Source organism: Amborella trichopoda, chromosome 4 (assembly GCF_054954075.1).
Source record: "Amborella trichopoda isolate Santa Cruz 75 chromosome 4, AtrichopodaSantaCruz75HAP2 v2.0, whole genome shotgun sequence".
Lineage (NCBI taxonomy): Eukaryota > Viridiplantae > Streptophyta > Magnoliopsida > Amborellales > Amborellaceae > Amborella > Amborella trichopoda.
This window is the reverse complement of record NC_142339.1, coordinates 48,222,299-48,234,440: the sequence shown is the minus strand read 5'-3', so window position 1 is coordinate 48,234,440 and position 12,142 is coordinate 48,222,299. Positions and strand designations below refer to the sequence as shown.

The window sequence follows — 12,142 nt, the reverse complement described above, 5'->3', positions numbered from 1 at the left end:
GACTTTGGACCTAATAATTTAGATATATATATTATGTGACATGGAGATCATGAATGTGTAAATAAGTATATTTTAAAAATTAAAAATGATAATTTTGGGAGGAAAAATTTTAAACTATTGATTTTACCTTTTGTTTTTTGGAGAGACCACATGTGTGATGCCTCGTGGACGCAGATGTAGTTATGCATACCAAAACACATAACCACTTTCCTAGAAATTATCTACATAGAAAGGGCTTTATTTTAAACTCTATGGATCAAGTAACCTTCCTGAGTTGTGATTTAACTGAGGTTGCAAACTGGCACTTGCCTTTTGTTGTGTTTTCCCAAGGATTTACAAAAGTTTGCATAGGCTGTTATGGCATATCTCTGTGTATCATGCTTGGGCATTATCTTATGAACATTGTTTAGTATTTTTCATCAAGAAAACATATTCAAAACTGATTGCAATGGGGGCTGCGACTTTTGGTTGCAATCTAAGTGTTTTTGGACATGAAACCATGGTTTTAAGCCTAAGAATCATGAACATGAGACTCAAACATTGCATACCTTAATCTAAAACAGATCTTATATCTATATTTTGATCTTTTTTTATTATAAACACAGATTTAGAGCATATAAACATAGCATTAAGGGTATAGTTTTACCATCGTGTCCTTGTCCTCGAGCTTTTGATGGTCCAAAAAGCATCCTTAATGGATAGTTTCCTTGTCACATCTTGCCTTAAGGTATTTTCATCTGCTTTACACTGATTCTAGGTCTAGGCCGCCCTCTTATGCCTTCTGCTAGCCTCCCGACCTCATCATCTTCATAAAATTTTAACACCACATCCCTCCAAAAATTAGATATCAATCTCACATTGCCACCACTACGGTAAGGTACGCAGCGAATTAGTCTTCTTCTTCCCAATCCCCATTCTCTTTTAGGGGCACATACCTTATTCCAACTTACAAAGGAGACTCTTCTTCTATATATATGTAAGCTTCCACAAAAACCTCTTCATTGGGCCTTCCCAGTATTTCACTAGCCTCAAGGATTTCAAACAATCACATTTAGTACAATTCTAGGATAGAAAAAATAAATTCAAAATATCATTTCAATAGTGGAAAGTTTTGTGATAGCCTTAAAATATATTTTCATCTTTAGTTATAAAATTTGAAGCTTCAAAAATAGTTTAAATCAAAGAGATCTATAAAACTTGAAAATCTTGAAAATTGACGGTACAAAAATGTGTTACAAGATGCACTATTTTTCAAAAATTGAAATCCATTTTTTTTTCTCATGTCCATGGATCTTGATGTCGAGATGATCAATTTGATGATATTTGAGCATCAAAAGAACACCTTCTAGTGAAAGTTTTGAGGTAGGCTGTAATTTGATTGTTTAGAGCATAGGCTCTATATAAACTTTTCCCTTTTAAATAAGCTATATTTATAAATTGGAAAGATAAGGTTTTTCATGTTCTATTCTTTTATAGAGTGAGACATTTTAAAATTTGAAAGATAAGGTTTTTCATGTTCTATTCTTTTATAGAGTGAGACATTTTGGTGCTGCTTTGTTAATAAGCGAGGTTACAAAAGTCCTTCACACGTGAATATAGGAGCAGAACAAGCAAAGGCTATTTTTTACTCCTCTGAGTGGGTGCAAGTGAAGTGCGACTTTGTTACCAAAGTTTGGTCCATCCAGTGTGTGTCCTTAAGGCATTGATCTTGCAATACTTCATCCCAAGTCCAAACTCATTGAAGTGCAGTGCAGATCTATCACACACAAAAAAAAAAAGTCCTTTTGTTTTTTTAGTAAGGTTTTGGGCTTGGTTTTGATTGGTTAAGGTTTTGATTGGTTAAGGTCTTGCTGGTTTCATTGTTATTTTTGTGTGGGGGTGGAGGGGAAGAGAAGGCTTTTTTTTTATTCTCTGGGTAGTTCAATTGGTAGAATCGAACTTGAGACGTAGTTGATAACGTCAATTGCTAACCACTCAAGCCCAAGCCCAATTCTTTAGAGAAGGTATTCTCAACTCTAAACATTTATTGTTGGCTAGGTATTATAATGATTTCATTGGATAATATATATTTAAGTATATTTTTTATGAAAGTTGCATAATCATGGTTTAGACCCATATCATCATCATCATCAACATCAAATTCTTTTCCCAACTAATTTGAGTCGGCTGCACGAATCCTGATATGTTGTACCACTCTATTAAGGGTCATACTCTCAGTGAGACCATACGTCTTCGTATATTTTCTCTCTACTTCCAACCATGTTCTTTTACGCAGATCTCTTGCCCTTCTTTAGCCTTCCACTTAAACCAACTCACACTTCCTAACAAGTGTTATACTGAGTTTGTGCCCCACATGGTTAGCCCACCTAAATGTACTTTCTCATATCAAGATTACAAAATTTTAATAAACAAAAATTAATTGGTTTCTTTAAGCTTTAGACAAGAAAAAAAATAGCTAGGGTTTTAAAATAAATATAATAGCACTTCCTTTGATAAATTTCCTACAGGTGATTCATCACAATTCATATTAAGCGATAGTAATGGATGTTAGCCAGATAGAATGGATAAGGTCTATGGACTATGATTCTTTGCTATACGGAGATCATGCAATAGAGTGTGTCCGCTCCACATGGATTGTGTAGCGCTTAGCTTTCAAAACTTTCTACAGTGTAAAAATGAAGGTATCTAGTGGACTCAAGTTAGAATCAACGAGGAAAAGATTTGAGCCAGAGCTCCATATTGTGGAAGTTGGCCAACAGGCCAAACCACTAGAGAAATTTTTAACTTTATTTTTGGAATCATTAATCCTTCACATTGCGACCATTAAAAATAAGATTGATGTTGAGCTTTCAAACCCTAGATTGGATGGTTCACCAAATGAATGGTCCAAAGTCGATCTTGGAGCGGGAATTGATTTAGAGTATTTTTTTATGTTCGAACCATATTTATTTTTAGATTGATCATAGAGATAATTAAAGATGATTTAAGAGTTTTTGAGAATAAGCAAGTTGCCCTAACTTGGTCGTTATGCTTACTTCGATGATATTGGCCCTTAGCTTACCAATTCCTACCATGTAGCCTAAATATCTATAGGTCATGGTAGTCCATGTAAGGCTAAAAAAGGGGTAGGGGCCTAAAAGGATGAAAGATATGTGGACTTATGACCGCACTGAAGGTATGATCTCTAATAGAACAAAATGATGGACCATGATTTGTGTAGCCAACTCCAATTAATTAGAAAAAAGCTTTGATGATGATGATGATGATAGCGGTCCATATAATGTATTCTTCACCTTTAATGGACATTGGTGGAAGGTTGAGGAAATTTACAAGAACAAATTAGATTAAATTTCCAGAATAATCTCTAGTGGTACTCAAATATAATGTTGTTTAATAAATTTAATAAACTGTTATGGTGTTCTTTCTTATATAAAGAGGAAAATTCTCTCCTGCATCTAATGGAAAACTCCACCATCCCGAGTTTACTGAAAAGCCGAAAGGAAACTTTCATAGGTTTGATGTTGATTCACAAAAGAAAGAGTAGGTGCCCTTCAACCTACCATCCGAGACTAAATTTACGTTTTAAGGTTTCAAAATTTCTCTTGCTTCAAAGTAAAGGAAATGTATACATATCTCCCTGTCATGTATATGCATATCAAGAATCATGTTATGTTTGCCCAAAATCTAATGCAATCAGACTTGGAAAGCCAAACGTGTTCGAAAAATTTAGTCTCTCTCAAATAAGATCCCTCAAATGCTTGTTTCCATAGAGAGGCTTCAGTCCTTGATTTGAGCAAACTCCAAGGCTATCCGCTCTAAAATGGCTTACCTTTCAAAGGGTCAATTTTCTGATAAAATCTAAGTAACAAAGAGGATAAACCAGTTAATGTGGCTCCCCCATTTCCTACTTCTCGGCAAGAAAGGTCCCAGCTTGAGCTGGTGAAAGTGATTTGTGTTTTATTTAAGTTGTGAAGAGTAGATGGTGAATTCTCATAAAGAAAGATATGGAGCAACAGACGTACAGCAAGGAAGCATTTCCAGGTTCTTTCTCTCTCTCTCCCTCTCTCACACACACGTACACACGCACACAATATGCTTCGTATGAGAGTTCGAAGACCTGCTCACCTCACTGTGATTTGGTCACTCTACAGAAGCAGGAGGTCTCAGAAGACTAACATGGAGAGATACTGCATTCTGTAGCTCTCAACTGGTAATTAACCCACTCTCTTTGATTTTCCAGTTCTTCTTTCTCGCTACCCATGGCTCTGAGTAACTGTTGCTAACAAGCATTAGCAAAGAACTTGCACCAGGTCACTGTTGGTGAAGAACAATCCCAGCTCGTGAAGAAAACTCAACATGGAACAGGTATAGTTTCTGAAGAGGAAGCAAAGATTCGTGACGAACTCGAGATAGACATAGAGAGGGATTTGGAGGCCGAAATAAAAGATGATATATGGCAGCTTGCTCTGCGATTGAATCAACTATATCGGAAACAAAGCGATCGAATTTCAACTCAGCTCGTGGATTCAATACCACATGTTTTACTCAAGGAGAAAACCCCAGTTTTCTCTGAGGTTGAGCTAATTATCAAAATGATAGGAGGATCCACAGTGGAGATGATAGAGAGAAAGAAGGAAGTTTCCCACCTTAGTTCAGGGGTGAACCATAACAATTGCAGGCCAAAAAACAAGGTGGATACCAAACCAAGAACAACGGCAATTTCTAGTGAGAGGAACTTTGATTGGGCCAAAAGTCTCAGAAAGGGCACACCCTCTCAGCCAATGAAGAGGAACATTGTCCATGATTGTGCCGGCCCGAGAATTAACAGGAGCATAGTGGCTTACACTTCCATGACTAATGGAAGAGAGAGCATCCTTTACAAGAAACAGATCTTGGGTTCCTCTATTGATGAAAAAGAGAGAAACGGAAACATGGGAAAAGGACTAAGTAAACATGGAAACATCAACTATGCTCCTCATTTAGGATGGAAAAATTAACAAAAAGTTCAGGTATCTTAAAAATAAGCTGAGAATAATAAGGCTTATGTTGAAGCCGTGGGACTATTTGTTGAGCAGTTTGTTTGGTTGATTAACATCGTGGTACTGTCAGTTGGAGTGAAATAATGTATGGTTAGTGATACTGATTTGTAAAAGATATTCAAGATTAGTTGGTGGTGTGATTTGGTTCATAAATAAGTCAAAAGTAAAATTACCAAATTTTTGCTTCGGTCCATAAGTTCTCTAATTTTACTGCAAAGTCTTGCTCCCCCATTATTATTTGGGAAAGGTTTCTATGCTCTCCCTACAGCATAGAAGTTCTACCCTTCTCCTACGATCCAGCCGTCCAATTTTGATCAATAGAGCCACTCACTGTTTGATCTTAGATCTGACATCACAAAGCATTTTATTTTTAGTTTTTTTTATACAAATTGTATGAATATGAAATTTCGTACGTGTCATCTTCTCATTGGGGCGCACCTAAAAAAAATATTAAAAATAATTTTTCGATAAAATATAATGATCAAAATACCCCTTGAAATTTTTAGGGGTATTTTGATCATTTTATTTTATTGAAAATATTTTTTTATATTTTTCGCTAGTGCGAGTTTAATAGATGAATGGATGTCCAAAATTTGGTGTCAAAATAGTTTATAAAAAAATAAATAAAAATAAAATAGTGTAAAGACATGACATTGTGATTGAAGCAATCTTAACCATCCATTCAGAATGGGTGGTTGGATAAGGGGAAGTATAAAACTTTTATGCTGCAAGGGAAGCATAGAAAGCTTGCCTTTATTATTTTGGGTAAGCTTTCTACGCTTCCCCTATTGCTTAAAACTTAGAGAAAGTATCTCCATATCCCATATTTTTAAGTTTTATATCTCCATAGATTCAAGATTTCAAAACATATCTTGGATAATAGAAATCATATCTTCTAACCCCCTAAACTATCTTTTTTATTTTAATTCAATTTTTCTAACCCAAACAAATTATAAAATGACAAGCCTTTTTAAACCTATATTTTCTCTCTCTTCCCCAAATTTCTCCCACTTTCTCTCCCCAAAGCCCCTTCTCTTTCTCCTCTGTGTATTACCCCAACTCTCTCTCTCCCCCTCGGCATGTTTGGGGTCCTAAGAATGATCCTGAACAGGGATTTAGCTGTGGGAGCAAATCTACAAAATGCTCCCGCTGGAGCTCATAATCATTTGGTTTCAAGTTTTTATTCGCCATCTAGGAGACACCCTTTAATAGATCTGGTAAGAAGAATCTAAGCAACAGTCCAAAAAGCAAAAGCTTAAGTGGAGGGAGAGCATATGCTTCCCCCTATTCAACCGTCCATTGCTGAGAGCCCAATCACATTATCACGTCTCTATATTATTCTTATTTTAAATTTTTTTACAAACTATTTTGATACCAAATTTTGGGTGTCTACTCTTCACTTAAATTCGCACCTGTAAAAAATATGAAAAAAATATTCTCAATTAAATAAAATGATCAAAATACCCCTGAAAGATTCAAGAGGCATTTTGATTATTATATTTTATTGAAAAATTCTTTTTAATACATTTTTTAGGTGCACCACATTCAAATGATGGTACGTACCAAATTTCATATTCATATAATTTATATAAAAAAAGACCTAAAAATAAAATTCTATGTATCAGATATAAGATCAAACGGTTAGTGGTTCACTTTACGGGGGGGGGGAGGAAGGAATATCGTTTGTGCAGTAGGGGAAGTATAGAAACTTTTTCTTATTAATTTTTTTTCATTTTTCCCTCAGTGAAATTGTTTATTTTGTTATTCTTTTTAATTTTTTTTGTACATTTTTGGGATGGTCTGATGTTTAATATACTTAACCGCTATAGTTGTAGGGCAATCCGATAATTGCAACATTAAATTGCCTTGTATTTTTTGCCCAACAATGTTTATAGAGCCTTCCAATGTTTGTGTATTTTATTATTCTTTTTTTTTTTTACATTTGTGGGACAATCCAATGTTCAATATATCAAACCACCACATTTGTAGGGCAGTCCGATAACTTCAACTTCAGACTCTCCTACATTTTTTGCCCAACATTGTTTATGGGGCGGTCCAATATTTGTAACATCGAACCTCCCCTTCCGTAGTTTTCTTATGCTTTAGTTGTTAGAGCTTTCAAACATCGGATCACTTTTGAACTACTTTCATTTTTTCCTAATTATCTACTGCCTGATATCGAAAAGCTCGGACTTCTAAAATATAAAAACTATGAAAGATGATAGTCCGATGTTTTTACCAACCTATAAAAGATGGATAGCCAAAATTGTAGGGTAGTTAGATGTTGTAGTTGTCATACCGCTCTACAAATAGGGTGGTTTGATGTTTTAGGCATTAGACCACCTCTCAAGTGTCAAAAAAAATTTAAAAATGAAAAAAAAATATAGTAGTTTGATATTTGAAACATCGAACTAGGAGTAAAATTATAAAACTAAAATAAAATAAAAAAATTGTAAAAAAAATAAAAATCAAGGGAGTGGGACCTTGAGTAAAATTATTGAACTTTTTGCCCAATCATAGCCATTTCCCGTAATTGTGATAGGACAATAAACCAATGCTATCAAATTCAATTCGCTTCAGCCAAAGCCTTCGGATTTTAGGCATAAACCGAAGAGAAGTGGAGCGTCGTGCTGTCGCTTCAGTCTGATTCGGACCGTTTGGGGCTGCTGCGATCAAATTCGGACCGCTTCGTGTTTGCTTCGGGTATGCTTCGGCCAGCCAAAAAATAAGTATCTACATGTATTTTTAAATTTTAAATTTTAAATTTTAAATTTTTAAATTTTTAATTTTTTAATTTTTTTAAATTTTTATTTATTTTTCATTATTTGTATATATTTTATATATAAATATCTAACTTATTTATACTAAATTAAAAGAAAAAAAATCTGGAGTCTTCCCCCAAATCCACTAAAGCACCGAATTGCTTCATTGTTCTCGCCAAATTGAAGAAGACTCCAAAGCGAATTTGACAGCATTGCAATAAACGTTATGGCCCTTGTTTGAGTTGCTTGCTTCACAACAATGATATAAAAAATGGATCGGTGACTCGGATCGGGCACCCCAAAAATCGGCAAGGATCAATGTTTTAATGCGTGAGGAAAAAAGTGAACAGGCAAAAATAATATGTGAAAATACAATTAATAAGCAAAACACCGATCCCGATTGGTGAATCGGTGGTCCAGATCGCCGTTTTACTGTGCGGAACTGTCAATTCCCATCTAGACTCGGCTATTTTCCTATATATACATAGAACTGGAACATAGTGACTTATTCCTAAATCAAACCGAGCAATTTCGTGTTGACCTAAAAAATTTTAAAGCACTGTTTCACAACGGCGGAATTCTAAAGAAATACGGCTACTTGAAATATTGTTGTTGTGCAAGGGCCTCTCAAACCATAAAAATGCAATGACATACGGCTAATGTAAATTCGATAGTCATGGGATGATATACAATTTTTAATTGGAATCACCAATTTTATAAGAAAGTCGCAATCACTCATAGCCATTAAATGTCAAATTGGATAGCTTGGACTGTATTATGAAGTTTGAGAAATTTTTTCAAATTTTAAGTTTAATCAATGACACACTTACAACCATCTCATTTACAATTTCTTGTACTAAAAGCAAATGGTCCCTTTGTATACTTTTCCTTAGTAATTGGTAAATAGTCGGCAAGTCTCCGGTACCCATGTTTGGTATATGGAAGTCACAATTAATCTTGACCATTAGATGTGAAATTTGGCAAATGCATTTGTCTCATTAGAGAGTCATGTTTATACGTTTTTGGGGAATATTATAGAGAATCTCTATTTTAGTTTTGAATTTTAAAACAATCTTATATATTTTATATTTTATATTTTATATTGAATTCCTATTTTTTGAGAGTATATAGTGTATTTTAGTTTTATTTTTTTTAGATAAGATCAAGTTCAAATTTGGGATGTCTATACTGCCAGCCATCTCACATTTATAAATAAAAAATAAAAATTCAATAATAATAAAAATAACTAAAATACCCAATATTATTTAAGGTCATTTAGATAATTTATTTGTTTGACAAAATCGAATTAAAATATTCAATTTTTAAAAAATATGAATAAAGACATTGCCTGTGTTTTCATATATTTGAATATATATTACCGTGATATATTATTTTTTAGGGCAAGCTTTCTATGCTTCCTCTACAACATAAAACTTATATACTTTCCCTTATCTAACCTTCCATTTTGAATAGAGGGCTAAGGTTGCCCCAATTATAATGTCACATCTCTACACTAGTTTATTTTTAATTTTTTTTTATAAACTAGTTTTACACCAAATTGTGGACGTCCAATCTTTTATTAAACTCGCACTAGCGAAAAGTATAAAAAAAATATTTCTAATAAAATAAAATAACCAAAATCCCCTGAAATTTTCAAGGGGTATTTTGGTTATTATATTTTATCGAAAAGTTATTTTTAATATTTTTTATAGGTCGCTCCAATGAGAAGATGGCAGGTACCAAATTTCATATTCATACAATTTGTATAAACAAAACTAAAAATAATATTTTAAAAAGTCGAATTTAAAATAAAACAATTAGTGGCTCTCTTGATCAAAATTGGACGGCTGGATGGTAGGGAAAGCCTAAATCTTTTATACTATAAGAGAAGTATAGAAACCTTTTCCTATTTTTTTTTTTTTATGCATGTTTGGTAGGAAAGCGATGATCTTACAATACCTCTTGGGGTGAAAAAGAGATTTTCAAAAGGGACATCCAGTCACACCAGAGGTTTCAACTCATCTATCTCAGGTCCCGCTCTCTCCCACTAGAAATAAGATGCCGCCACTGCAGTTTTTTTTGGGTGTGGTTTTGATAAGGTTGCAACCTTAACAATCCAATTAAGGCTCACCTCATCCAATTAAAGCTCACCTCCAAATTTTATCGTTAATTTTGGTGAAATTGTTTTTTAGGATTATCTCAAAATCTATTTTTATGTCTAATTATAAAATTTTAAACTAAAAAAATAGTTAAAATCAAGTACATCTATGAACATATAAAAATCTTGAAAATGGACGGTCTAGATAATGTATTATAAGATGCACTATTTCTAAGATTTAAAAACTTCATATTCATACATCTTGATGTCGAGATGATCAATTAGAGGTTTTCTCAACATTTAAACAACTTTTTTAAATAGATTTTTGAGGTGCATCCGTAATTCTACATTTTAAGATTGCAACCTTGCATAAATTTTTGCCATTTTTAATATCGTGAAAATTTCATGTCCTAGCTGAAATTTTGGGGATTCAGGTTTAAGACAATTATTTGGATACAAAATGATACGATTTGATCCTCTCAAACATGGTTCCCTAACTTCTATAATCAAAATTATATTTAATTGTATAATATCCTGAATTATTAGGATATTAGGGTGTTAACAAATATACCCGAAATTTTAATATTTTTGCGAGAAGCATGCATGGCCCCAATATAATGTTTTAAAATAATAAACTTGTAATATAATATGTACTTTCAAAAAGCAGGGAGAGTCATCACCGATGGACGCTGGGAGCGGGATTAGCCCAGGCATTGGTCACAGTATGATCCACATGATCAGTTCCAGCAATGAAATGGAGGAACTGTGGATCATCTCCATCTAATCAATGGTTTGATGGTGGTGATGGAGAATTGTAGTTCCCCAACCATGCTGTAGGAGTTGAGAATTTAAAGGACAGGAGAGACGGCTATAATTTTGTAAAGTAGGCAGCTCCTTTTTCTCCCTATGTTTTCATGGAGGAGCCTCCTGAATGCAAGTAGGAGAATGTCATGCCTCGTCCTTAGCTTCTCTCCTCCTCTTCCTGCAACTCCTGCTCTTTCTCAATACTCTTCTGTCCTCCCTCTCTCTCCTTCCCAAGTAAGTTGTTTCAGTCTCTTTCTCTCTCTAAACCTGTTTCCCTCTCTCTCCTTCCCAAGTAAGTTGTTTCAGTCTCTTTCTCTCTCTAAACCTTTTTTTTAATGTCTCTCTCTAAACTTATTTTGCTTTATTTCTCTTTGCCATATTACTCAAATCAGACACATATTCGGTTGATTCCCATTTCGTTTTTTAAGCAGTTGGGTTTTGCTTCTGCGTCCAATTTCGGTTCTTGGGTTCGAAGTCGAGGCTTCTGTCACTGGTCCAGTGGGGTGGGAGCCATGGGTGACCGGGGTGCCGCCACTTCGGAGCACTTGAAGGATCCTGACCGCATATCGTATCTATCGCAGAAAGATGCGGCTGAGATCGATGAGATTCTCATGGGACCACTCGGGTTTAGTGTTGATCAATTGATGGTAACTCTGAGCTATCAGTATGAATTTTTCTCGATTTATCAAGCTGAATTTCCTTCTTAATATTTGCATTCTATTTTTCTTTTGACTGGGTTTTGATTTTTTTTTGTGGTTTAGTGTTTGTTAGTCAGTGATTCCTCTGTTATATGGAGTTGGGGGCAATTTTGAATGGTCTAATTCTAGTTCGGGATATGAAATTTACAGGAATTGGCTGGCTTAAGTGTGGCATCGGCTATAGCAGAGGTAAAGATTCATATAAAGGAAATTAGGTTGACAGTACACTGGACTAATTCAACAGAGAAAGCTGGCATAAAAATCTATAATGTGAATTTATGCAATGTAGAATTTTTGGTATGAAAGTTACTTGCTTAGGCAGTGGTATATATAAATATCTTTTATCACGAACATATTGTAAGCAGATTAAACATACAAATGGTGACATTCAGGTGATTGAAACTTGATTATTTAAAAACATTTCAGTTGATGCCTTCTGTTTAGTTTTAGTAATATAAGTTATTGTTTTTAAAAATAGTTTCGATAGATATTCTCTTTGTATTATATGTTAGAATGATGTATTGTATCTGCTATGCAATCCATTGAGATTGTCTTGGTCTTGCAGCACTTTGTTATTTACAAGCATGACGTGATGCCCTTATTGTGGTCACTGTACTTAAATTTACCCATTATCAATTAAAATGTTTCTGTTTTAGAATTTGGCTGTACATCCGGGTTTTCACCAGTTTTTAAAATTCTGGTGGTATATATAGTAATTATGAGGACATGTTATTATTATAA

The 12,142-nt window shown here is 34.2% G+C and overlaps 2 protein-coding genes across 9 annotated transcripts in view; both read left to right on the top strand.

Annotated features, from left to right (window-relative positions):
• The first annotated feature begins 3,869 nt into the window (after positions 1 to 3,869).
• LOC18431047 (uncharacterized) lies at positions 3,870 to 5,216 on the top strand. The gene is made up of 3 exons (XM_006841180.3): positions 3,870 to 4,041; positions 4,152 to 4,210; positions 4,311 to 5,216. The coding sequence occupies exons 1-3, from the start codon at positions 4,005 to 4,007 to the stop codon at positions 4,995 to 4,997; spliced, it is 783 nt and encodes a 260-aa protein (XP_006841243.1). The 5' UTR covers positions 3,870 to 4,004; the 3' UTR covers positions 4,998 to 5,216.
• A 5,148-nt stretch (positions 5,217 to 10,364) lies between these two features.
• Positions 10,365 to 12,142, top strand: part of LOC18431048 (pyridoxin (pyrodoxamine) 5'-phosphate oxidase) — a 33,789-nt gene continuing 32,011 nt past the window's right edge. For 4 of the 8 annotated variants that reach the window (XR_016054628.1, XR_016054629.1, XR_016054630.1 and 1 more), the window contains exons 1-3: positions 10,365 to 10,937; positions 11,135 to 11,350; positions 11,552 to 11,590. Coding sequence is in view for 2 of the 8 variants with exons in the window: in XM_006841181.4 (XP_006841244.3) it covers positions 10,806 to 10,937; positions 11,135 to 11,350; positions 11,552 to 11,590 (387 nt within the window). In the remaining 6 variants the exon portion in view is untranslated. Of the gene's footprint in view, positions 10,996 to 11,134; positions 11,351 to 11,551; positions 11,591 to 12,142 lie in introns of all 8 variants that reach the window. The other 4 variants (XR_016054631.1, XM_088865409.1, XM_088865411.1 and 1 more) reach the window with 2 other exon arrangements.